The 27842-nt window shown below is 36.0% G+C and overlaps 1 protein-coding gene and 1 long non-coding RNA gene across 2 annotated transcripts; both read right to left on the reverse strand.

The window, feature by feature from the left end:
• Hmx (H6-like-homeobox) lies at positions 1 to 27842 on the reverse strand. The gene is made up of 4 exons (XM_021335780.3): positions 27638 to 27842; positions 18534 to 18848; positions 6082 to 6188; positions 1 to 798 (listed from the first exon to the last, which is right to left on the reverse strand). The coding sequence occupies exons 2-4, from the start codon at positions 18818 to 18820 to the stop codon at positions 152 to 154; spliced, it is 1041 nt and encodes a 346-aa protein (XP_021191455.3). The 5' UTR covers positions 18821 to 18848; positions 27638 to 27842; the 3' UTR covers positions 1 to 151.
• Positions 4059 to 5079, reverse strand: LOC135118388 (uncharacterized). The gene is made up of 2 exons (XR_010277549.1): positions 4762 to 5079; positions 4059 to 4257 (listed from the first exon to the last, which is right to left on the reverse strand). It is a non-coding gene; the product is annotated as an uncharacterized LOC135118388 (long non-coding RNA).

Consider the following 27842-nt stretch of genomic DNA (forward strand, 5'->3'; position numbering starts at 1 on the left):
CTTCCGACCCTACCAAAACACGCTTCAACGTCTTAACCAACCTATACAATACATTACATTTGAACGATTTGGCATGACACAGTCGACACAGTCCCCGCACAGACAGCACTCAGTAATGTCCGTCTTCCGAGCGTGCGGGCTCGAGCGAACACTACACGAGACTGGACAACGGAGCCCTAGAAGTCACAGGAGACGCCGGCAGCGGCTGCAGCTGCTGAGGAGCCTGCGCAGGGAAGTACACCCCTCCAACACCATCATTGAACTGAGGATGTAGTGGCATTGGCGTGTGAGGCATCGATGTCGGCCTGGATTCATGATACAAAATTGGCACGCGAACCAACCTCTGAGCTGCATGAGCCATGTTAGCAGCTTCTAACTCTGCAGCTAACTGCCTCTTCCACTTATTCCGACGGTTTTGGAACCAGATCTTCACTTGCGTCTCCGTTAAGTGGAGGGAAGCAGCGAGACCAGCTCGCTCTGAACTGCTGAGATACCTCTTCATATCGAAGGTCTGTTCTAGCTGGAATACTTGGGATCTCGAGAAGACGGTTCTGGTCTTCTTCTTTCTTTTCCCTAAGTTTGCATTAGGGTCTCGTTTCTCGTCCTTGTCGAAGTCATCGCTCTCGTCCACGTCAGGGTCGGAGTCTTGAGGGTCTGGCTGTTGGGGGTACAGTGCGGGGTGGAGGCGAGGTGAGCGGGGTGAGGAGCGGGACGGGGAGGGAGGGGTGGGAGCTCGGGTGGGGCTCCTGATGCGAGGGGAGCCGCCTGCTGATCCTTCTTCGTTGGTGGTTGAGTCTTCTGTAACAAGGAGATGGCTGTTAGTTAGGTATAAATAATTATTGTAATATGTAAGGGGGTCAGGTCGCTGTAATTTGTGATGCTTCACACAAACCGATCTATAAAGGTGTTGACAGGTCCAGATATGTAGGTAGGTATCAGTAAAAGTCTGCCATTTGCTTTCTGGACTTCATAATCTTATCTATTATGATGTGCTGTTCAAGAATTCATAAATATTGCAAGCAAAACTGCCTTAACTCGCTTGGTAAGTCTTCATACAACTGACTATCTATCGCTCATTATCTCCCGAGCCTTTTCCCAACTACTTTGGGGTCGGCTTCCAGACTAACCGGATGCAGCTGAGTACCAGTGTTTTACAAGGAGCGACTGCCTATCTGACCTCCTCAACCCAATTACCCGGGCAACCCAATACCCCTTGGTTGGACTATCTATTACTCAAAGTTAATTATTATCAAATGCAACATTCCAAACACAGCAACCGTCAAATTGTCCAATCAAAGGCGTTGTTCGATTTGTATTAGGATTAAATCGACTAACAGTAATCGGATATGTCCCCACCCTATTTATGCGCAGCCGAGTAGTCGATTCTGGCCGCAAAGAATCCTTACTCGTTAATCCGCAGTGATTCGGTTTAAGCTCTATTGAATTTACAGGGTGTTGGTTAAGCAATAAATGTTGTTTACGTTATAATTTTTTACTTTAATTAAGTTATGGCCATGTGAAATTCTAATATCTTATGACCGAACATCGAAGATGACTATATCAAGCTTTGACCATGTAGGTATTTCCGAAAACAAAAATAATGATAGACATCAGAAATAAAAGTGTCAATTTAGAGCGAATATCTTGACAGATTTCTGACATACATATACTTATGTATATGTAGGTTTATGTACTTATATATTTAAACTTAAAGTAAAGTAGCTTATTTTCACGAAACAAAGCTTTTAGAAAATTGCTCAATCGTACTTAAAATAGAACACAATTTAGACAATAGTCGATTACTTAGTCGAATAGCCTAGAATCGGATTTCTTGCTGAAATACACTAGAACAGTACCGATCCAAATCACTAGCTAACGCGATTAGCGCAATGAAGCGACGCCTAAGTACGTAATAAACAGTTTGTACTAGTTAACTGGCTTGTAACCGAACGGAATCACTGGGCGACTGCCTAATTGGCTTTAATGAACCATTACTCACACTCCAGGCTATTCATTAGACAACTAATATATTTAACTTGTACATTTCAAAGGATTAATAAGCTTACGTATAAAGGAAAAACATCAAAAGGTTGCATATAGGCTGAATGTGAAATACCATAACCGAAAACTGTCACAACAAAAAAAAGTAATTTCAAAATTCGAAATAGGAATCTCTCATCTAGAAATGGCGTGAACCACTTCATACGAATTAGAAATGTGTTTTTTGTTTGATTTTCTATCTTATAGTGTTAAGAATAGAGTTCATTTTGGGGTTAGAATAGAAATTCTAAGTTTGAACAATGATAAAACCAGTATCGCGAAGTTCTATCGCTGTATACAACGCGTTGATTCGCAAGCTCTTGTTTAGTGGTGGCAAAATAACCACTATAAGTTGACCCCTGCCTTCATACATATAGCTTATACCCCAGGGGTCTATGTCCCTGGTTGTTCGCAATGTGTGATTTGCATTGATTTTAGAAGCCATGCGAGTAATCCTGTGTTAGTGCTCGCTTGCTGTTTACACAACCGCTTACGAGTTAAGCAGTTTACGAGTTCGCGTACCGAAGATATTATTCAATACTTATGCTAAAGAACTGTTACGTTGAACTCGCATTTTATTTATGTCATTCATTTATGTTTGCGTTACTAATTGACGGGTTTTAATTAATTTTATGGATTTAATACAATGTTGGACAAAGGTCTGCCATTCAAATTATATTTATGCATTATTTATTTTGTAAAAACGCGATGTTCATTTAAAACTTTGAAGTCATCACCCCACCTGTACCAAAATAATCACAAAAAAAAAACAAAAATTCAAAAAAAGAACGCGCTCAAAAACCGAGCAATCAAACAAAACAGCGTTCCGTATAAACCGCATTCGCAAATTAAAACGACCGCGCGACATCTAACAGAAGAACGACACCGGAGTTGGCGCGAACTGATTCGTATACCAACTACGTGGGTGCGAAAGAGATGGCTATACGTTTGTAGTTTCGTCGGTAATTGCGCTGTGATGGTAGAAAAGCATTGTTCGGTCGGTTTGGAGCGCGTGAAATGGCGGGCCTTTTGTTTGAGATGGGTTTTGGAAAATTAAAACCGTGGGGTTGCAGCGTGTTATGATAATTGCTTGTTTAGAGGTAACGCAGCTCGGTTTTGATGTTAGTCGCGATGCCAGATGGAGTCGTGTTAGGTATGATAATGATGTACCCATAGATGTAATAGGTATACTAAACTATATTACGTCTATGGGTGTACCTCACTTAGAAGGGATGTAGGTATGAGTGATATTAAAATAAAGAATAATAATAAATAAATAAATCTTTATTATTTCCAAAAAGCACACAAATTTTTACCTAAATAAATGTTCCTAATGTGTGATGTCAAATCTAAGTAAATGTCAATCGATTTGAATGAAGACCTCGGGCATTTTCTTGTCTTTATGCTGTTTTTTTTTAGATTCGGTACGCTTTACGAGTGACCGCTAGCTTATATAGTAAATAGGAAGATTATACACCTCTCAGAAAAAATATGCTGTCGAATTGAGAAGCTCTTCCTTTTTGTTAAGTCGGTTAAAATGAATAAGAAGGGACTGAATGTTTGTATGACGTTGACAGGCATGGAATGGCGGCGGGCGGAAAACATTGCGCTGTCTCCAAATAAAATTGGGAACAAGGCAAGAAGAATAAGAATACATTTTAAAAGTATGAAAGGAACAATTTTCTACTTATGGCCCAGCTGTTTGTACGTAGATATAATTTCTAACCAGTGGTATTTAACATAAGGATAGACTATTCTAGTCAAATCACTACACCAATCTTGAATCTAGCCTATCAGACAGGATAGCCTGAGGCGATAGATAACACAATTGTTTGAGATCGAGTCGTGTTCAGCTAAACCTACAGTTAAACTACAATAGATGCTACAAATAACTATGTAACATGTAACTATAGGTGCAACAAATAGCTTTAGATGCAAGGAATTGCTGTAGACCTTATATACTCTGAAGATGGTAAACTCTTGCCCCATCCTTACTAATATTATAAATCGGAAAGTGAGTTTGTTTGTTTGTTTGTTTGTTTGTTCCGCTTTCACGCCGTAACTACTGAACCGATTGCTTTGAAATTTTGCAGACGTAAAGTTAGAAGTCCGGATTAAATAATAGGGTACTTTTTATCCCGAAAAAAATAGATATTCCCGAGGGAAAACAAAAATATTGTTTGCTTGATGGATGGATTGTAGATGGCGCTGTGTGTCCTTTAAAACAAGGTAATATATTGCAAACGAATATATACATGTAAATTAAGAAGCTAAATGATACGATAATGAATCCCCGAAAATGAGGAATTCCCGAGGGATGATGTACAATTTGTTTAATCGTCTAAACTGTTTTTTTTACATCTACTTATATATTGCAAACGAATATGAACATATAAATTTAGAAGCTAAATGATACGATAATGAATCCTCGAAAATAAGGAATTCCCGAGGGATGACGTACAATTTGTTTTATCGTCTTAACTGTTTTTTTTACATCTACTTATCCTGAAATAACTATAATTCAACGAATTACTAATTGGTATAAGTATTAGTTAAGTTATTTAGTTCTTGAGGTATGCGATAGATGGCGCTGGGTGTTTTTAAAACTGGCGCAGCAAAGGGTGAAAGTGTACTCATTCCTCGGATTCCGATTATTCCAACAGACCTCCCATTTCAATTTAAAAGACTACAATTTCCTATAAGGGTTTCATTTGCAATGACCATTAATAAAGCACAAGGCCAAACTCTAAGGGTTGCTAGAGTACACTTAGAAAAACATTGTTTTTCGCATGGTCAGCTCTATGTAGCGTGTTCCCGGGTTTCCAGTGCCCAAAATCTGCATGTTTTTGCTCCACAAGGGAAAACGTATAATATAGTGTACCATTCAGTTTTGGTTTAACAACTAATCGTATCCAGCGTTACATCGCGCTTCTTAGATTTTTCCGTGGGAATGAGAAGTTTTCTTATAGTTGTGATTTATACCGCAATATAACCGAATTCCACGCGGGCGAAGCCGCGGGCGGAAAGCTAGTTACCTATAACTAGAAATTTTAAAGTTGTATGACCATTTTTACCCATTACTGGTAAAGCCTCTGATAGCCTATAAACTTATCGGACAGAAAAAGTATAACTTTTGGTCTCGGATCGCTTTATCTGCCAAAAATTATAAGGAGCCCGCATCTCGACTATGGCATTAACTATCTGATGCTCTTGACACTTAATGGGTAGTCGAATACCTGCAATATTGATGCCTTATTAGCAAACTTAACACCGTAACCAAATGCTGTATCGGAACGTAAAAAATAACGCGTAGTTTTAAAAATAAAGGTGCAAATTGGCAAATCTAACTATCTAAATTCCATTGCATTAAATTTTGCACTCAAATCCAACGAACACAAAACATTCGAATAACCGACGCACTCGAGTCGACTCGACTAACAACAGTTTGTCAAAACGCATCACTAATCCCCGACAACCTGACACCGAAATCACGTCGGTAACTCGATACATCGAATAGAATCGATTAGGTGCGGACGCCCCACTAGTGCGCTAATCTGTGCTGGTAGCTTGCTGACATCATTTATTATCTGTGGCGCTAATAGACAGTAATGGCTGTGTTGTTTAGAATTACGCGGGAAATGCGTTGGTAGGTTGGGTTACTGAAACTATTGTATTAATTTTATTTTGTTGTGTATTGATAGATAATGGTTTGATTGGAAATTTAATAATGGTTCACTATTTTTCTGATGAACTCTTAAAATGTATCAATAGGCGAGCCGATTTTTGCAATTTTGGCCAGATATACTATCATAGCTTTAGATCATTCTAACAAAGAAGCAAAGGATAGTAAATGAGTCCAATGACAGACAAGAATAGAGTATATTGAGTGTTTTGTAAACTAGATACATATAGAATAAGAAAAAGATCATTGAAACTTTGGCCTACAGCAATTAATAATACATATAAATAATTTTGTGTCATCCTCTACCGAACGAAAAGTATCCTCTATCCCTACATTACTCTATAGTATGGTTTACAAACCTCTGGGCGGCGTAGTCCGGTCTTGTGGTCTCTGCCAGTACCAGGGCGCGGGAACCAAACCCCCGTACCTCCCGGCTAGAGCGCTCCACTGAGATATCAGACCCAATCTGTAACAATAGAGATATGTTCTAAACCTTTTTTCTTAAGAACAGTCTTTAAAAGTATAGAAAGAAACCGGCCAATTGCGAGTTGGAAGAGCACACGAAGGGTTCCGTACCTTTATTTAGAAAATGAGCAAAAAAATTATGTTTGTTGTATGGGAGCCCCCCAAAATATTTATTGTATTCTAGTTTTCAGTAAGTATTTGTTGTTATAGCGGCAACAGAAATAACGCCTCTCAAGTACGAGTGTGCAGGTTTGAACCCATGACAAGCCTGTGCCCTTAAGTGAGAAAATTAAAAAGGCTGTCGACGAACGTTTGATAAACTGGCTTATTTTAGGGGCAATAAACTAGTTCGTTTTTTAGATAAAACTTTATGTTATCAAGGGGTATTGGGTTGCTCAGGTAACTGAGTTGAAGAGATCAGATAGGCAGTCGCTCCTTGTGGCACACTGGTACTCAGCTGCATTCAGTTAGACTGGAAGCCGACCCCAACATAGTTAGGAAAAGGCTAGACAGATCATAGTGTTATAAAGCCTAGTGACACTAGGTAAAACCTGCTTCTAAATTCACATGGCTAAGCAAACATTAACCATCATATGTAAAACAAAAGACAGATTACCGTAACCTAATACTTCTCGTAATCTCTACACCACAGCCGTTTAAAATCCCATAAAACTGTCATAAGCTTTACTAACAACGCCTAAAAATATCCCTTCGATGACACCATGGATTTAAACGAACTTACTCAAGCAAATACCTATATACCTTGTTTACAAAATGAGTAAATTGAACATTGCTTTCATGCCTGTGTTAATTCTAGCAGTCTGCGGTGATTTTTGTGAATTTTGGTTAGGGATATTTTGGTGATAGATTAGGATTGAAAATGAAATGGAAAATCTTTATTCGCAGAGACACGGTAAACACAAAAGATGGTAAAAACAAAATAGTCTCTTAACATATCTCGCCTTCAGTAGGCATTCGAAAATTATAAAATAATGCTTAATAACTATAATATAATCTTAAACTAAGAAGGCATAAACCTATTTTCTACAATTAATACATTCTTCAATTCAGGAAAGGATATGAGATAGTTTTTATCTAGGTGTGTGGTTTTCTAGAAATAACAGCGACACTATTATTATGTATTTGCAATAAGATCGTTTAATATGCCATTAGATCGATCGTAAGAACAAACGTGTGGTAACGTAATGATTTATTTCCTATATAACAAATAGAACTAATTAATAACATTTTGACTAAACGGTAATGTTACTAAGTATTCATCTAATTAATAATATTTGCGGTGTACCAGTAAGTGTAGCGAAATTCAACCATGTCTACATAATTAGAGCGCACATTAAATTAAAATTTATACTTAGAAACGTAAAGCCATCACACCTAAATTCACGCTGTCTACCACCACAGTCATTATGATTCGCTTGCAAACTTATATACATCGGATTCACTGTCAATTTGACAGACTTACAGACATGTTCAATAAAAAAATGGGTCATGCTCGCAAACTAATAAAAGCCAGACATAATTTTAACCACTAAATATGGTTAGGGAAGTGCAAACATCCAAATTCGTACAATTTCCTACAATCCGATGTCTAAAGCCCATTTTTACCAATAACATAAACGGCTTATTTCTTAAAACTACTGTTAACTTTGAAGAAAAAAGGATAAGCAAGATTCACATGATGTGACCTTAGGCCTAAGTACTCATAATATAGGCACAATACACCATCGTCTAAAGTACCAACTCTAGTAAAACCACCAACATTTCATTCCAAACCTCCCATTCAGCATTCTACCTCCGATTTTCTTCAATAAAAAACAAACTTGAAAGAAAAACTAACCAATATACAAAGAGAGAGTGCCAATAAATCACTATGAAAGAAACTGTGACTAAATGTTAGATTTTAGAGCAGAGTTCTTATATTAATGAAATTATTTACGATCACACGGCATTCAGAACGCTGACAAGAAGATATTAATGCATCTATCATCATCTCTCTTAACTTACAGTTGGTTTTCAAGATATTTAACTCAATCATACTGTTCAAATTATTTATCGATAAAAAATATTGTAATTTACAGTAGATTCACCCGTTTAAAAGACTCTTTAGTGATGTAAACACACTAAAGGTCAGATAGGCAGTCGCTTCTTGTAAAGCACTGGTACTCAGCTGAATCTGGTTAGACTGGAAGCCGACCCCAACATAGTTTGGGAAAAGGCTCGGAGGATGCAGTGGCGGCGTAGCATCGGGTGGCACCCGGGGCGTACTGCATATTGAGCACCCCAAAAAAACGACAAAATATAATCACGGGCTAAAATTGTAAATTAAAGTACTTAAAAATCGTGTAGAAATCATTCATGGTGCTTTTTGCTAGGTTTAACATAAAGAAACCGGAGACAGATCACTGCAAACTTATAAAGCCCTAGCGAAGCGATCCCGTGTCATTTGAGTTTTGAGACTTAAAATAACTCAAACATGTTTCTAAAAAACCAGTGTCCAGTGAAAAAGCCGCGAGCGTAGCGAGCGCGAAATTTTTGAATTTTAGAACAGTAAAGTCCCTTAAAGAGTTTAAAAGAAACAGGCGTAAAGTGGAAAAGCCGCGAGCGGAGAGCGAAATTTTGAGTTTTAGAACAGTAAAGTCCCTTAAAGAGTTTAAAAGAAAGAGGCGTAAAGTGGAAAAGTCGCGAGCGAAGCAAGCGCGAAATTTTTGAGTTTTACGATAGTAAAGTCCCTTAAAGAGTTTAAAATAAACAGGCGCAAAGTGGAAAAGCCGCGAGCGTAGCGAGCGAAAATTTGATTTTGGGACTCAATAATACCTAAAGAAATTAGAAAAACCACCGTAATGAAAGGCGCGAGCGGAGCGAGCGAAATTTTTGAGTTTTGGTACACAAAAGTCCTCCACTTCCTAAACAACTTAGAAATCGTCAGCGTAGAGCGTCAGTTGTTTTTACTACTTCGGTGCTTTAACTTTTTGTTAGATTGAGAACTCAAGAAGTAAACGCAGAAGAAGTTTTTTTCTAAGTTTGAGGAATTAATTTAAGTAATCAGGAAACAGAACAAAAATAAACAAGAAAGAGAGGGGTGACAGCCGGACTGTGTCACCCCTCTCAGTGTTGCCTCGACGTCTCGCGCATGCACTGTTGTGGTTTTGTTTGAATATCGTGCATTTAGTGAACCTAGGCTTTGCAGATTAGAATGGCACCCTCAGTGACTTGTCAGTTTTGCCCGTGCCATCCTGGTCGTGCAGATATGTGCCGACCGAGATGGCACCCCCTTAGACGTGGCACCCGGGGCGGACCGCCCCCTCCGCCCCCCCCTTACGCCGCTACTGGGAGGATGATGAGTGATGTAAACACACACATAGTCGATCGATCAAACTTTCCTTTTCTAAGTACAATATAGGTACTATTGTTAGGCAAAGCCCAAGCCTGGTAACCAAAACACGGCCAACATTGCAAAACTCCCATTCCTCCTCCGATTTTCTCCAATAAAAAAACAAACTTGAAAGAAAAACTAACCAATATACAAAGAGAGAGTGCCAATAAATCACTATGAAAGAACCTGTGACTAAATGTTAGATTTTAGAGCAGAGTTCTTTGTCGAACAAGCTTTCTCGCTTACCGAGCGATCGGAGCGAGTATAAATATCGATTGTTGCTAAAGAGGATTGCAGCACTACGCTCTTGGGAATGTGCTAGTGATGGGTGGCTGTCGATAAGTTGTGGGTATCGGTAATTAGTGGGGGGGATTATTTTATTGGAGGATTAATTGTGAAAGGGTGAAAAGTGACGTTAGTATTTGTAGTGGGGTGTGAGAATTTTTTGTTTACCATATTAGGACAGGAGGATGATGATAGTATTATCTATTAGATAACTAACTGACACTTTATCAGTTACCAGTGAAACTGTAAGTCTTTGAAGGTATTCAATAAAATCCGTAGATTTAACTTTGACGAAGAAGATAGAATGATCGCACGAAAATGTAGTAATTCAAAATAATGTTTTTTCACGACATACCATAATATTATTGTTATAAAATAAATAGTAATTTGTTAACTAGCCACAGTTTTCTACAATTAGAAACAAAGACCCGTAATTGACGAAAATATTAACTCAATAGAGTGCTACGCTGCGTAGGCTATGCGCTACGCTTCGTAGGCGCGTAGCTCGTAGCAAATGCCTACGCAGCTACGAACATAATTAATTAATAAAACGCCCCCGTATTCTCGGAACAAACGAAAACATAACAATACCAATATCGGTATTTTATTCAAATAAATCGAGTATTTGCGCTACAACACTAAAATCGATCACATATTTTCCCATTTGGCTGCAAGTTTATTTTTTATCGATATTCCGAATAACAATAACGATTGCGAGTCTTTTATCGACTATATTTTATTGTTGGGAGTGCCGAGTGTAGTATAATGGCGGATTGTAAAAATGCTCGTATAGCGCTTATTTTAAAAGTCGGCTATTGTTGGAGATTTTCAGTGTTGTCACTTGTGCCTGAATAGTGGTTGCTCTAATGTGTGTTCACAATGGGAAATGATGGACGCATTTTGATGTCACACCTCAGAACTGTGATATATATGTGTATTGGGTGTGGAATTCAGTTTGTTACAATATGTGTTTCTAAATTCTGAAGTGACTTTTTGTAATTGACTTTACATTAGGCCCAAAGTCAGGCTAAGTTTTACAGCAAGATAAAACAGCATCAAACACAAAGTAAACCCAAACCCAATACGAACTAACAAAACCAATAACCTCACGAAAAATCAATGTACCTCTATAAGGAGAGAGAAAATCTAAAAAAACCCCGTCACCGCGCATTACCAATTCGGCTCTCTCGTAATCCAAGCGGCGTGCTTCGCGCAAATTCCATTACACGATAAAACGACGCTCTGAAACGGAGCGCCACGCCGCCGTCTGATTGGTCGGCACACCGCGCCATCATTGGCCCACTCACTAACCCCGCCTCCCGCCGGGGTATAAAAATCGATGCGCCGCGAACACTTCTTCTTTTTGCCGTCGCACGTCGACTGACACTTTTCACTTGTTCCTAATAATAGCGTTTGTGCTATCTTTTTATGGTTTAAAGTGTTTAGCTGTATCTGTTGTCCGTTCTGGAGACGGGGGGCTATTGTTGTAGGGCATGCTTTTAAAAGCATTGTGTTCTTTTCAATTTCAGGTTTAAGATGATAGTGTGGGGTGTAAGCGAGGCCACTCTGGCCGCTGCTTCGGGACAATGCGCTTTGTGTTCTCGAGTAATGTTGTGGACGCAAATAGCTCGCATGAGAAACTGGTACATCGATAATGTAGTCTTCAAATCTAAGTTATATTACAGTTTGTGTAGAATTACACACATGAAGTACCAGTTTGGCAATTTGCAAATCTTTCACAAAAGAAAATTGGGCAACGGAATTTTAATCTTGAAAAATGTAAATGATATTTTCTCAATTTAGTATTTAGTATGAATATTTTTACAACTGCAGTATTTATAAGATAATCGCGAATCCTAACGTTACAGGACAGTTCCAGTTAATTAAAAACATTCATTAACTTATTTACGATAATACAGCAGTGAGATTGAAGACAATAGACTATTTATAAATCTGTCATCATCCCACTCACTTTTCCTTTGTATAAGTAAATTATTTATAGGCTATTCTTCAGGTTGAAAGATGTTTTATTCATTCATACTGCAAAAAATATTTATTGATGAAAAATAATATAATTTATAGAACTACTTTTGGAATGGGCAACTAGAAACTTAGTTATATTTTTGTCGTTCATAAGTGCTTGTAAAGGCCTAAATGAAATAAATGATTTGACTTTGACTTTGAATAGCGTATACACCTGTTTAAAAGTTCTGTCGATCGAATTTATACTACTTTCATTGCATTGATTATGAAAAATAGGCCTCACATAAAAAAAAAACTTCACAAACGCTCAATTTCTCGAGAAAATCGAAACACATACTTCATTAAACATTTTCTAGTCTACCGTTCTATCTCTAAGTTAACTAAGCAGAATATTGTTATTCCTAGTTAACGTATTAGATCTGAATCATGCTTAACAGCACTATTATAATATTAGCCTAACGTTCAGCTAGTACAAATAACTAATATTCTATCCAAACCATGTCTGGGAAATGGTATAAAATCAATTGGCTTTTAGTCACTTCTATTCTTGAGGTTTTTGAGGTCATAAAGAATGAGTTAATTCTTCATAAGTACATTTTGTACTTTTAATATAAACTACGACAAAAATCTTGACGCTGACCCATAGAGCGATGCAGAAAAACATACTTATCATTTGCCTTTTACCATTTGTTTTAAAATAAATTGTCCTTACTGTACCTGCATAAAACGATCAAACCGAAAATCGTATTAAATGATAAACACTGCCAACAATGATTACTGAACGCCACTTATTTCACGAACTGTTAAAATGTTTCCGCGGCACTGATATAAATAAACGGGAACTCATTACGCCCAGATTGGCCACAAATTAATTATTATTTATACCATCATTAAACATCATTGGATCGCATTATAAATTGACATGATCCACTTTACTCAGTCATTTGTTTTTATTCACTAATTACTTAATGCACAATCGGTGTGTGTGTGTTTTGTGATGCGAAATAGGGGAACGATGTGACGGATTTAGATGATCGTTCTAAGGAGATAGAATGATACCTGAGATATGATAAATATTACACTAGCGGAAGCTAGCAGTTTCTCACGTTTCTCGAGGGAACTACTTCGCACTCCTAGATACAAAGAACGGTATGTGTTATTCTAAAATATAAGCTATATTAATGGTTATTTTTGCCTGAAAGAGGAACCAAAATCCATACATTTAAAATTTCGCGTTTATGATATTAGTAGGATACACACAGATTTTTATTATCTACGTATTATTCCCTTCCCATCTTTACACGAGTACTATCAGATATAATATTATAGATTCATAAAAGTGAACCATTTAATAAAAATATTACCCAAAAATGCACCAGACACAAAACGGGCAACCAAAATTCCCATTCACAAGTTCAAAAAAGATTTTGAACTTTTATATTTATCAAAGAAAGTAGCACCCTTCATTCCTACCTACATAAGCTGCATTCCTTTGTAAAAATCAAGACACCCTTATGTGAAATCGGCTAAACCAATAAGTAGGTAAGCTCGCCTCCCCTAACTTGAGATTGTACATAGACTGAGAAGATTGTGTGGCACAAGGTATGGGATATAGCGAGGTTTATTATAATGAACTTTTGATAATATAAGGTTATGACTTAAGAGTCCTATGTTAATGATAACTGGACCATAATAATTTCAATTTTTAATGCACGGAAGTTAATAACTTTTGTACCCGTATTTTCGTCTGGCAAGATATAACTTCATCGAGATATTTGCGGGTTCTTCTTGATAAGGTTTCTTTGTAACAGTTCAAATAAATTAACACAAACTTATAAAGCCCTATTCTTACTAATATTACAAATGCGATAGTAATTATCTGATGGCTTTCACTCCAAAATCACTACACCCATGCAGATTTTGGTGAACAAATAGTCCAAAGCCTTAGAAAGGTCCTTAGCTATTTGGGTCATAGCTGTGTACAATTTTAAAAACCATTGTAACAACTCCCTGTTTACCCATGTACCACAATAAATAATATTTGTATTTAGGTGAGTAATTTAGTTCTTTCGAATCGCGGGTAGTAAACGGTATAATTATCAAGTGACACAAACCGCGCTCGCTCTCGCTACCGCTCATACCCTATACCACACAGCAGCGCATTAAATTATTTACATCTAACGCGAGAAGTGGCCATATCGGCGGGGACTCAAGATGTCTGCTCTTTAAGCTATTAACTGCGGAGGGGACTGCCGTGGTTTAAAAGTAAACTTATGTTTAGTAAGGAGGTTGGATATATTTTGGATGTGATTAGCGCTGGTAAGAAAATAGTGAGGTTGCATGTTTTTTGGGGATATCTTTGAGGTAGCAATTACAGTCCAGTAAATGTATTTTACTCAGTTTCAGAAAGTTTTTACGCAGCATTTAGCTCTTACATTACAATATTTACAACAAAAGTCAAATATCTCTTAAATACATAGATTACATCATTACAGTAATGAAGGCTTTTAGGCTACAATTGTTTTTCATATAAAAAATGAAAAAATGTGCCACAGTATATAGCTATCGATCTCTCAAGCAACCAATAGCGAAAATTCCCAAATTTCATCAAACATAACTTTCTTTCAGCTTCAGGGAGGGAATATAAAAATCAATAGATATAGGTTTAACCTGGCTATCCCGCGGGATCCCGGGAACATCGTAAATAACTCCGGCGACACATAATACGGGATCAAGTCCCGTCCCCCGTTTACGAGGGAACGCATTTCGTACCGACATCTGAATTTTGTAAGGATTTCGCGAAAACTTGACTGTTTTTGTCTGTGTATTGAGAAATTGATGGTGAAGGTAATTTTACAAATTCTCTATCTTATTTAGGTAATGTGAAAAATCTTGTAGTTCTGGTTAAAAATATAAATATAGTATCAAAAAATGTAGCAACAGTTATAAGTACAGAATACAAAAATAGAACAGTCTAACTGACAGCTAACACAAACCCGCGCTTACAAGTGACACAAAAACTAGGAAAACCACAAACAAATCTCTATTAAAAATAGAACGTATGAATATTCAACGGCGTCCTTCACCAAAAACACCAATTAACATCAAAACCATTTACTTAATTAGCAACAAAATGCTTTTAAAACAACAAAAAAAATCACCCTAATTCCTGCTAATCTGAATTCACGACGTATTTTTTACATTAATTAGTCCGCTGTCAAAACAAGGATAAACACAGATTAGTAGGAAAATGTTCCAAGATGGCGCTTGGCGGGAACAATGACAGATCGCTTACACAGATACAAAATGTCGTCCTAAATTAAGATGGGGAAGAAAAGGCGCGAATAAATGTTTAGTCTTACAGATGTTGGTTTTTACGGGCGCCTCCTTGTAAATGACGGGATTACTTTTTTTATTTTGGGGTGTAAGGTACCGTGGAGGTATTTTCAGCTTGTTTGTGATACTTTGTTTTTTGTCATCAATCTTTTACTAGACTTGCTTACGCTGGAAATGCATTATGTATGTTTTCTAAACTAATATTATAAAAAGGATTTTTTGTTTATTTGTATGTATCCTAAAGAACCCAAAAGGACTGAACCGTTCTAAAAAAGTATTTCACTTTTGGGAAGCTACAGTACTCTCGAGTTGTATACGCAATATTTTATCCGAGGATGCGAAGGCATTTCCAGGAGACGTAGATAAAACCCCGGGGAAAGTTAAGTACGGAATAACCTACTCAATCATTATAGCATAAATTTTATTTACTCAAAACTCGGACAACTTAATTTCTAAAACAGTTGAACCAATACAAGGGCTCTTTCATTCATTTAATTGTCCAAAACGGCACGCCTTCAACAAGCTAATTAATAAAGTCTTAGAAATTAAAACAATCAACAATCAATCATTTCAAAACCACAGCTAATCAAAAACATCAAATCTAACCACAAACAATTTCATTACATTCTTCGCGCCATGAAAACTGTCTTGTCGTCCATCCAAGTTGTAATTTGTTCCCTCCGAAGGGTTTAAGGGGTGTCCTAGATAAAAGGGATGTTCTATAAGACAGCTGATTACATGGGGATGTCGGCCCGAATTACGGGGATGTAAGGATTCCGTTTTATGCCGTGTTTGTTTAGAAGCCGTAATGACGGCTCGGGTCTTGAGCCGTAGTTTTCACAGATTGTTTTTTTTTTTTGTGGATGTGTAAAGAGGTTTGACGCCTTTTTGGGAACTCCTTTTTTATTACGTGTAAAGGTATGTAAAGGCATGTCTAACGTAATTTTATATTGTAAATTGTTGTCTATACCGAAATGCTGTATTAAGTACTTAACTGTCTTGCGCGGTTTTTCCGGGATAAAAATCCTATCCATATCGGTGTAAATTGAAGCTCGTATTACTCGAAAATAATCTGATTCTGTATTGGTAAAAGAATTTCTGAAAATTGATTCAATAGATCCAGAGATGACCTCCTAAAATCTCATAATTTCACAACAATATCAAATATATTTTTTTGCTAAATAGGTACATTTTCTTCTAGGTAATAATGACTAGGTACTTAATTATTATTCGATATATTCGATTAATAATATTGATTCGATCGATCAAAACTATATTGATAGCTTTCCGTTTTGATTTAGCAAATAAACAAATACTTTATAACAAAGGGAAATGCTATAAAAATCTTATCCCTTGGGTTTAGATCAGATTTTAGTTTCTTCTTGTAACGGAGCTAAACTGTATTTTAATATGCATATGCATGCATTTGAAATGCGAGACTGACTGTCTTAAATAGTGAAAAACAATTGATTGGCAAAGAAGTACTTTAAAACCTTGCTATATCTATTAGTTTTGATCTTGTATCTAAGTGCCATTTAAACAAATGATTGACTATATTGTAGACTGTAGCTTAAGTATGTTTTATTTACTTTCGCAAATCAAACCTATTCCAACGTTTGAACGATCATAATAACCCTAAATAATAAACAAAAATATTTAACAATACTTCAACAATTTCGCGGCAATTATTTTCCGTTCGGAAAGTTTATCTAAAACCCTTTATAGTTTACAACCGATTTGAAACTCGTTAGCTGAAGCCCAAAGCTAATAGACTGGGATATAACGTTGAACTTACTGGACTTATCCCAACTAGGTTTAAACCGATCTTATGCGGACGGTGCTGCGTTTAGACGGGTGAGCTACTCGCTTGTTTAACTGGCTAGTGAACTGGAATAACGATGTCGGAATTTATGAGAGTAAGTAGTAATGAACGATTAAGAGGGTCATAAAATTAAATACGTTAAAGTTCATAATATTTAAAAGAAATAATATTTTTGTCGTAAATGTAAACCAGTTATTCAAAGGTTGCAATTAAAAGCTGCTGACATCAAATTAGTTTTATTTATTGAGTTGAAATATTAGAATTGTACTTTAATATTTAATTAGATGTATAAAATTATGATATAAACCTATTTAATATCGGTATGCAGCGCAAATTATTTTCTAGCGTAACAAGCTTAATAATAACAGGTGTGTAAGCATTTATGACGCAATAAAGTCAACATACTTATAAAAATGCACTTTAATTATTTATATTACAGACCCAGTTAAGTTTATAACTTTATAACAGTTACTTATTACTTCATTTATGCGCATAGATAGCAATCTTTTCATATTTTTATGTGCTTAAACAAAAATAACTTTATTACTTGATCTGAATAAAAAATATTGCCTAAAATGAACGACCTTATAAATTCCTTATAGATATCACTTTCAGGGAATTTTTCGTAATTCGAGAATACAAAATTAAATAAGCGCCCATCATAAAAATGAAAAATTAAATCAGTTGGTTATTTTTTCCCAAAATTAGCACGCATCATATACCAGTCTAAACGTTTATATTACTAAAGAACTTTAGACATTATCTCCCCTACTCGCCCTTCCACTCACCATGCCAGCAGACGTACCAGTCGAGTAACTATCCCGTGCAAACCCGCAAGCTATCTGAGATTACGTCTGCCGCAACCGCGTCGGTCGACCGCCGATCGATCCTAGCATTATACAGGCCAGACAAGTGGCCAGTTACTCGCCTTGAATACGTTAGCTAGTTTAAACACTCCTATATTTACTGGTATATTGTTTGTGGCTCTGTGGTAGCTTCAGTATCTATGGTTTGTAAGATGGCGGGATGAGACGTGAAAATTAAGATCAAAATGTGGTTTGAAATTGTTCTAGTGGCATTTTTTGGGTTTGGGGATAGGCTTTAGTAAAGTTAGCCTTATATAAGAATATGTAATAGATACTAAGATAAACCGAACAGGAATATGGAAACCATTACGACTGTAAGCAGCTTCTTAGTAAAGAAAGATAATGGCAATGCAGCCAGTCTTCTGGGCACGTTTCCGGAGGACAGTGATGCGGAGGAATACTTCGACGCCTGATCGATGCTCTTTTATATTATGTTTTATGTTTATATACATTTTGTATATAGTATTTTATTTTTAGTTTTGTATAAAGATAAGTAGTTTAAGTTTGTACATATGTAAAGAAAGATTACATCTAATTGGTACATCGGTTTATAAGCTACGGTGCTACAGACTCATACATAGCGGTCAAACTTTTAACTCTCTTTTTCAATATAGTTTTTTAGATTTGTATAGGTAGGTATATAGTTTCAAAATCACTTACCTCGATAACATGGCATCATTGGCACTCCCAAAATGATTAGCAGCCAACGCCGCTTCAAGAACATTTGACTCTCTTCTCGGCTCCGCACGGTTCAAAATCGAGCTGATAGAAAAACTGGTATACGGCGCGCTGCCAGTTGCCTTCTCTTCTTTATCCTTCTTTAGATCATAGAAGGGGCTCTTCTGGTCCTTACGGGAAGGAGAAGAGGTGATGTCTGGGCTGCTGGCGCCGGAGACCACGTTCACTTCGATGTCTCTGTCGTCTTGTGATGAAGCGGGCGAATCCATTGTGGCTATTACTTCATTTTATGGTGACCTGGGAAATGAGGTAGAAAGTGAGTTTGTGGTAAATGTAGGAAGTTATTTATATTTTAAGTTATGGAATATTTTCAAAGAAATTCGTTATTTTTTGGCCGTTCAGGCAGTTTTTTAGATTTTTTGTTATTGTTGTTGGTTGGGAAAAAGTTCAATTGGAACAATATGACGTCGGCTGGTAAACGACGGAGATATGCGCGAAAAATCAAACAAAAAACGTAAAAACATCCGAATTGATATTACCTCCTCCTTCCTGGGAAGTCGGTTAAAAATAGATCTCGAAATATATTTAAGACAAAGAAATTTAAGAGAAAGGCTGAATTTATACCGTTCGATTATCTAAACACCCATATTTCCCAACTAATTCGGATAATCATCTTTAAAATCCCAGCATCTCAACTAAACTCGGAACCACCTCAAAACTTACCTATCATCCGACTAAACAGTCTCTCAAGACACTTAACATGATATATAATTCAATAGATTTAAGTGCAGTATTGTTCTCAAGCCTTATTTACCCCTCCCGGGGGTCCAAATATTAGGGGGATCGTTTGAATAAATAATCAAAATATAAGGATTTTGGGCAAAAAGAATTTTCGTAGAATCACGTTAAGGGATCAAGATTTAAGATGCTTGATCTTGATATATTTTTTTTTTGGTAATACGATCATGTGTGTTCTATATGAATGATGTATACGTACTGGAAATCTGAGAATTTGGATCAGGAAGCTGACGGTAAACAATGTATGAATACGGGGAAGTTCTCAAAATTATGTAAATATGTTTTTTATGCAAACTACACGTTTACTTATTTGGATTGTTCAATTTTAATAAATAAAAGCTTAATATAATAAAAGCTGACAAGGATTCGGTATTTTGTAAGAAAGAGATTGGGGCAACTGAGTCTAGTTCTAATACATATTCTTATATTTATAACGTAGACAATTTATTTATAACCGTTCTTAGAGGATGTCAAACACAAATAAGAGATATCACGAATCCAGGCACGTTATTCGCGACAAACGACGCTCAAAGAAATAATCAATCACACACAAAAACAGCCGAATTACGAACCTTCTCCTTTTTTCAAAATCGATTAAAAAACAATACAGCAAAACCTCAAAAAAACGACGATCAATGTGAGCAATGATAAAACAAAAATCACACCGCGCTCAACACCGCCATTAAAACATCGATTCTACCACTCGATACAAATTGGCATCGAAAAATCAACGTGATCATATTGATTAAATACATATAAAACGCCCCTATCAGATACACCGTGGTCACAAGTTTACAATACACCAATCCCTACTAATAATATAGATGCGAAAGTATAGTTATCGGCACGGATATTGAGCTCTCGGCGGAAGAGTGGGGATCGCTTTGCGCACTGTTCACATAAGGCAATAAACCAATAAATCGCTTCTGCGCAGGTGAAGGTCAGGGCTCAATATCCGTGCCGATAACTATATCTCTGTCTGTCTGTCTTTCTGTTAAGCTTCCACGGCTAAACCACGGAACTGATTTTAATGAAAGGTACAGAGATCGAGTTGACCTTGAGAAAGAACACAGAATAATTTTTAACCCGGACTTTAGAAGAATTCTCTTGGAAACTCGATATAACCGAACTCTACGCGGGCGAAGCCGCGAGTAAGCTAGTTTAATGATAAATACTTTGGGAATAGCTGCTGAAATACATGTTTGATCGACTATCATTCGATGTTCAGCAAAAACGTAAATGCTATGAGATGCGTTCGGTACTGTTCAACAGCGTTCTGTGGTATTTTTTTTTTGTATTTGTATTGGTGTTAGATTGAATGTTAGGTTTTATAAAGGTTAAAATGTTAAAATGTTAAAATGATTTGGGTTAAGTTAAGTTTTAAATATTCCTAATCATTTTTGCTTGGTTTTTAGCTTGTGTTTAGTCTCATCTGTCTCTTTATTTGTGTGTAATTACATCTTGCAATTTAATATAGAATTAATTCATCAGTCACTGAGAAGCATCCATTTGCAAAGCTTTATCACAGGATATATTGATGACTTCAAAGTTCTGTAAAATTGTTATTAATTTCATTTTATTTAACGTATTTTAAGCAACGTATAAAAAATCTGCTATATTGATAAATGAGAAGGCCAATCAAAATTATCTTCTTGTATTGAATGCGTCGAATCAAAACTTAGAGATAACATAATTTTAACCAACTACAAAAAAGGGCGGAAACTTTTAATTCCAGGCTATTATTTTTAACTAACTTCTCAAGCAGTACTTAGCTAAATGGTTGCAAAAGCTTATCAATGGGTCGTATAATTTTTCAACGTCGTAATTAAATATGTGCGGAGGGCAATTATAATTAGAGACACGCGTACGAGATCCTTGATAATAATATCAGGGGTTTGAGGGCGGAACCCTCCGAGTTTTTTAGTTAGAGGTCAGAACAGATGATCTGTGTAAAATATTGTGTTGTTTGAATATAGTTTGAAAAGTAGCGATAGTTTTGAATAAAAAGTCTATAGCCTTCCTCAGTAAATGGGCTATGTAAAACTGAAATATTTTTTCAAATCGGACCTGAGATTTGCGCGTTCAAGCAAACAAACAAACTCTTCAGCTTTATAATATTAAGTATAGATAACAATTAACGGCTGATCACAATAATCGAACTATTTATCTGTTGATTCGCTAATTACATATAGAATTTTTTGACATATATGCCCTGTACAAGTAATGTCAATAGCCTGAAAATAGATAGAAAGAATATTTTAAAGTGCCGTGAGCTTATCGACATACTTACTACAAAACATTCTTGACTACGTAGTCATTCGAATGTAGAGGTAGTAAAAAACTAGCTTAGCTTGTTACCTATATACATAGATGTATGTAAGCGTGTACTATTTAAACCTAGCGATAAAACATTAACGATAATATAATTAGCCTATTTAAGTAACGTGTAAAAAGGTAATTTTAAACCGTTAGCGACATCGCGTCACGTGCTGCGATCATAAATATACCTCTTTATGAGTAGCGGTCGGACAATCGCTTATTTATTCATATTAGTCCGTTTTAACCTATATTTTAAAATTCTGGATGTTAGTTTGTATGTTAGTGGGTATTTTTGAAATGCTGTGTTTTTTTTTACAATTTGGGCATACAAGTAAACAATGATGACATACATTTAGAAGCCACTTCAAAGCTCACGATAAAGTTTATTAAAAGCTCAGGGTTTACAATTATTGAAATCAGTACTGGTTTTCAATGTTAATAATCTTGAAAAAGGACATAAGCAACTTTTTATCCAAGTGCTGAAAGTAGTTTTCTTGAACACGGGTGATGTAGTTCTATTGTATAAAGGGACTGAACTCACTTTATTACCGTGCTAACTCTATATGAAAAGAAGTCTTGGCCATTGAGACCTTAAATATACCAGTGTCAATGATAAATAGTAATTAGAAAAATTAAAGATTCATCCTACATACTGGTATCGGTAAACCAAAGCTCGGAAATTTTCATAGTACAAACACATCGACAAACAAGATTCTATAGTCGTATAATTAGATAATTAAACAAAGTAGCACGCATGCTTCTAGCCTATCAAACAGATCACATGTTTTTCACTAATATGTTTCACTAATTTGACGTTTAAGGTTTTTTTCTGTTTACCATAACCTCGCCTATGTTGTGAAGGAAGTACCTACCTATTTTTTTACCTAAGTATTTGAAAATTACGGATAAAAGGGATTGTCTATCTATATCTTCATAATTTTTATTCACCTAACGTTTTTACCTAAAACCTGATTACTTTGAACTTGATAATTCGGAGAAACCAGTTGTCTTAACGAACTGTCATTTATATTGTGGTTGGACCCGGGCCTAAAAAACTGTTTCTTTTGCATTCACATTATTTTTAAGTAAAGATAAATTAAAGCCGAAAAACGTGTAATTTCTATACGACGATAACGAATAACTCTCAATCTAAATCGGTTGAGCTATTTTGCTATATTTTGCGTTAAAGATATCAGAATTTTATCCTCGATTGATTGTTTTACAACCGTCAACCACATTGTGTTGGCAGTAACAAAATACCAAAGATAAAATCACGCAGCGCCAGCTGTACTCGATTCATCGAACCGTAATCGATATGAAAACGATACTTTACATCGATTAGCTTTTTACAACGCCTGCCTTTTATCTTTTTAATTAAAAGTTTACGTTTTTAAGGTTGTCATAATATGTATTTGTGTTTGAGAACTTACTTATTGATGTTTTTTTCATGTTTTTGTATCTTCATTGCACCTTGATGCAATTCTTGTTTGTGAATAAAACTGTTTTTGTCACAAAAAGGTGTAATTTTTAATTGAATTAAATGTTGCTATTTGAAAAAAGTAATTCTTTACTCTATTGCACCAGGTTACTCTAATTTAAAAGAGATTAGGAACAGCAGAATTAACATCCGCAACCTGCAAAAATAAATAGACAAAAACACATCTTTTAACATACCAATACTCGTGCATCATAAAAATTATGCCTACTTCACGATAAATTTTTAATTTACACCTCAGAAAAACGACAATTTCTTTACCTGGTTTCTAATACATTGTACTTTTACAAGAACAAAACAAAACACTGTCATATAAGGTTAATGTAACCCAGTGGCGGCGTAGCATCGGATGGCACCCGGGGCGGCTACCTATTGAGCACCCCAAAATTTCTTTTATGGATTATTTTTAAACGCATACTACATATACCTGCCATCAGTACTGTGTGTATTTGTTTTTTAGTTTTTGGGACACAAAAATACCCAATGAAATCTAAAGAAACTTGCGTATAGCGCAAAAGCCGCGAGCGCAGCGAGCGCGAAATTGTTTTTAGTTTAGGGACACAAAATTACCCAAAGCAGTTAAAAGAAACCACTGTAAATTATCCAAAAGCCGCGAGCGTAGCGAGCGCGAAATTTTTTTGAGTTTAGGGATACAAAAGTACCTTAAGGAAGTTAAAAGAAAGCACCACAAAGTTTTGTAAAGCCGCGAGCGTAGCGAGCGCGAAATATTTTGAGTAATGGAACACAAAAGTACTCGAAGTAGTTAAAAGATCACAGCGTACAGCAGAAAAGTCGCGAGCGTAGCGAGCGCGAAATTTTTTGAGTTTTGGGTCACAAAAGTAAGCGCAGAATAAATTAAATGTAAAGAAAAAAAATCGCGAGCGAAGCGAGCGCTCTTTTTCTAACTTTAAGGAATTCATTTTCATTTTCAAGGCGCGAGTGGGGTGCGGCAAGGATGTGAATGAAAAAGAGAGGGGTGACAGTCGGACTGTGTCACCCCTCTCAATCCCGTGGCCAGGCCTGCACTGCGACTGGTAGTGAACCTAGGCTTTGCAGATTACGAAAGCCCTCCGTGAATGATCCCTTTTGCCCGCGCAATCCTGGTCGTGCAGATATGTGCCGATCGAGATGGCACCCCCCTAGACGTGGTACCCGGGGCGGACCGCCCCCTCCGCCCCCCCCTTACGCCGCTACTGATGTAACCCGTAACAAGATTGTAGACAGATGGTCATTTTGTCGATAGCATCTCAAAGTTTAGCGGTAGTAAAGCTAACCCTTTGCATGCTAATCGCGGGATGGCGTTAATTCGGCTTGCACCGAGCGATGCGACGGTTAGATTACCCTTTTAGAATAGGTACACACACGGCAGACTTTTAGTCGGCCGACAATTTTGTTCCGGCTCACAAATCAGTATGAAGATTAATGGTAGAACGCACATTACAAAGATCAGGGTATTTAGCCGGTACCAGACCGACTGAAAACTTTGATTAGAATCAAGATTTAATAAAAAAAAGGTGCCTGAAAACTTTAATTAGTTTAGAATCAAGATTTAATAAAAAAAATAGGTGCAAACAATCGGCCGACTGTCAGCCGACTCAATCGCTTGATGGTGTTAACTTCGGCTTGCACGACGACGATGCGACGCTAACCGTCGCATTACCGTTTTAGCTTTCTAATTTTGTAATGTGAATTTATGCGTTAGATATTTTGGTGATAAGTTTCGGGTTAATTTATGTGAGCCTTAAGAATGAATTAATTTTTGATTCAAGGAAAGTCCTACCCTTTATTAACAAACCCAGAGTAACATCCAAGTTTAAACCGATGAAAATGTATGGTCATTCCTCTATGTAACTTACTATTCTCACGTCCGAGTTGCTCGGGAACTAGTCATATCTTTGAGTATTATTTTCTTTTACGTTTGAAGACATGTTTAAAATTCCGCTGACTAGACTTGCTAGAAGATACTTAAATATGTAGGAATCAAACTTACCGATCTTAAAAAAAACTTCAACGTTTATAGACGACATATTGTTACGAAAACTATTGTAAAACACATTACGTTACGGTGTCATAAACTGTCAGTTAAACAGTTGACCAACGCATCTTAGCCAAAGGGTTATTAACATTATACTTTGTAATGAATTTTATGGTTTTACCGGGCGGCTGTTAAAAACTCATTTATAAATTAAAATGTGTGGCGAGCGGTCATTGTCTATACCCTTACGTTACATAATTAAGTTGTGTCTCTACCCAGTTACAGTAAATTTTATTATCAATAGCTGTAATTAAGATTAACCTGGTTCGATTAGTTTAGCACAGGAAAACAAATTATTGCACCTTTTCAACATATTACTGGAATATGTGGTTGTTAATTTAATCTTTTGCAAAAGGACTCTAAAGGAGTTATGTTACATCAACGCTAATATTTTAAACTGAAGATATTGTTTGTTCCATTTATCGACGCAGCGTATAGGCTACTTTTTATACGGGCGTGTGGAGTCATTCCTAAGTAGAAGAAGCTGATATTACCCTTAAATATAGTAAACATAAGACTGGACCAGTGACCGCTCAACAAACGATAATAAATTAATTATCTTGTTATTATTATGAAAGAAGATACTTTGCGGTTATGTGCATTATAATCGAAGTTACGTTATTACGTCAGAAGTAGAACCGGCGGCGACGGCATATGCATAATACAACTCTGTAAATAGTTAACCACTAATTAAAATTAATTATCTCTATAAGCCGCAGTCCTTAACTGGCCTATTATTCTACTATTAAATAGGAAAAACATTTAAATCATATTTAGTCACAATAAATAAATAATCTTAGCCTTATTGCCCACATATTTAATTAACTGTATATCTCATATTTTTATCTAAGTATAGAAACTCCCGTCCTTGCTAAGAACAATAAAAAGCCATAAACTACACTAACACACATAGACAATTTATTTGAAACTAAACACAAGTCCCCAGGGTGTCAATATTACTGTCATTTGAAAACGTCCATGACACTTGTCACAGTTTTAATGTACCACTTTCTAATTAACACTTAACTAATTAATAATTTTATGTAGTTAAGTTTTTATTGACTGACAAATCGGTTTTTTTAATTATGAGAAAATTAGGGCGTAGCTAATTGTTTTTGATAGGCAACTTTAGTTATTATTTGGGCAAATAAGTTGGTGGGAATTCTTATTGTTTATTCATCCTTACTTAATATTATAAATGCGACAGTAATTCTGTGTGTCTGTCTGTTGCGATTTTATGGCAAAACTACTAACCCGGTCAAGAGCCAGGATAGTCTACTTTTTATCCGGGTGCGAGAAGATGGCTCTCGAGACATGGGTGGACCCGCCTATAGTTGAATATACATACATTCACGAATACATTATAGAGCAATGCTAGCTAGCTGCTTTATGTAGAACCTTATCTAAGTAGACTACTTAGAACATAAAGATAAGTGTTTATAATACCGACGGAAATTATGAAAGTTATCTACACACACGTATGATGTTATAAAAAAAACACACATAGTTACATTGTGCATAAATATTTAAAACCCGAATTTATCTACAATAAACCAAAACAACTAAATAATTTAAATCATTATTGTTTTTTTAAAGAATCACTTAAATATCTTGACTTTGACAAAAAATCTACCTATTATTAATACCTATACAAGCGGATATTTATCTTAAAAATCACCGTAGGTATCTAAGGTACCGTACCGTACCTGTAAGACACTGTAAAATCACCGTAGGTATGTTAGGTACCTTACCGTACCGGTAAGTCACCGTAGGTAGGTGTCTTATGAAAGTGCTACGAATGTGCTACGCGCCGCTACGGACTACGCGAATCTTAATAATTTGTCTGTAATACCTTATTTCTTAAGTAATTATTTTTGCCTTTCAAAAATCCGGTCATTGACCTACTTAAATATACGTGCCATTAAAGTAGGTAGCCATATGATTATTACATAAGATACCTATGTATATAGACTTATGTTTATGAATTTATCAAATAATTTTACATGTATGAATATTGTAGCAAAAAACTATTTGTATATTTCACATGAAAAAAAATGTAGATAGACGTTATGCGTTGTAGAGTATTTGATCTCTGAATATAACTATAAAATAAAATAAAAACGAAAAACTAAATTTCATTTAAATGTCTTGTAAGAAAGACAAAAAAAATATGAGTTATAATTTTAAAATATTCATTGATCAGGCTTGAAAACAAAACCTGTCTTTAATTACCCGTAAAATATTTAATTCGCATATTGTAGTGATACTTGAATTAACATCATCATTATTATTGTGTACCTACAAAATACCTACACGAAATAAGTCTTAATCTGCTGACATATTGTGTAAAACGTAATTATAAACCTATGATTCCTTACAACCATCACTCCCAAAAAAATCCTAAATAAATATCAGAAAAAGTAATAAAAAAAACAATACCTTTACAAAAAAATCAGCAATTCCTCCGATTTAAAATATTTAACACTGGCACAATCTATACAACAAAACATTTACATACAAAAACACAGACACACAAAAGTCCTTTTCAAAATAATAATAAAATTCACTGTTGAGGAACGTAACGAGAATTTTTTTCTACAAATGTCATTCGTCCGGCGTACGGCCGAAGCGCGCTTCACACTGA

This window comes from Helicoverpa armigera, chromosome 21 (assembly GCF_030705265.1).
Source record: "Helicoverpa armigera isolate CAAS_96S chromosome 21, ASM3070526v1, whole genome shotgun sequence".
Lineage (NCBI taxonomy): Eukaryota > Metazoa > Arthropoda > Insecta > Lepidoptera > Noctuidae > Helicoverpa > Helicoverpa armigera.

What these genes read in the sequence shown, in the direction of transcription:
- Hmx (XM_021335780.3), bottom strand. Translation starts at nt 18,820, where the DNA reads ATGGATTCGCCCGCTTCATCACAAGACGACAGAGACATCGAAGTGAAC. An exon ending in AATGATGCCATGTTATCGAG is followed by an intron (nt 6,189 to 18,533) that starts GTAAGTGATTTT and finishes CTATTGTTACAG; the next exon opens with ATTGGGTCTGATATCTCAGT. An exon ending in CCGGACTACGCCGCCCAGAG is followed by an intron (nt 799 to 6,081) that starts GTTTGTAAACCA and finishes TCCTTGTTACAG; the next exon opens with AAGACTCAACCACCAACGAA.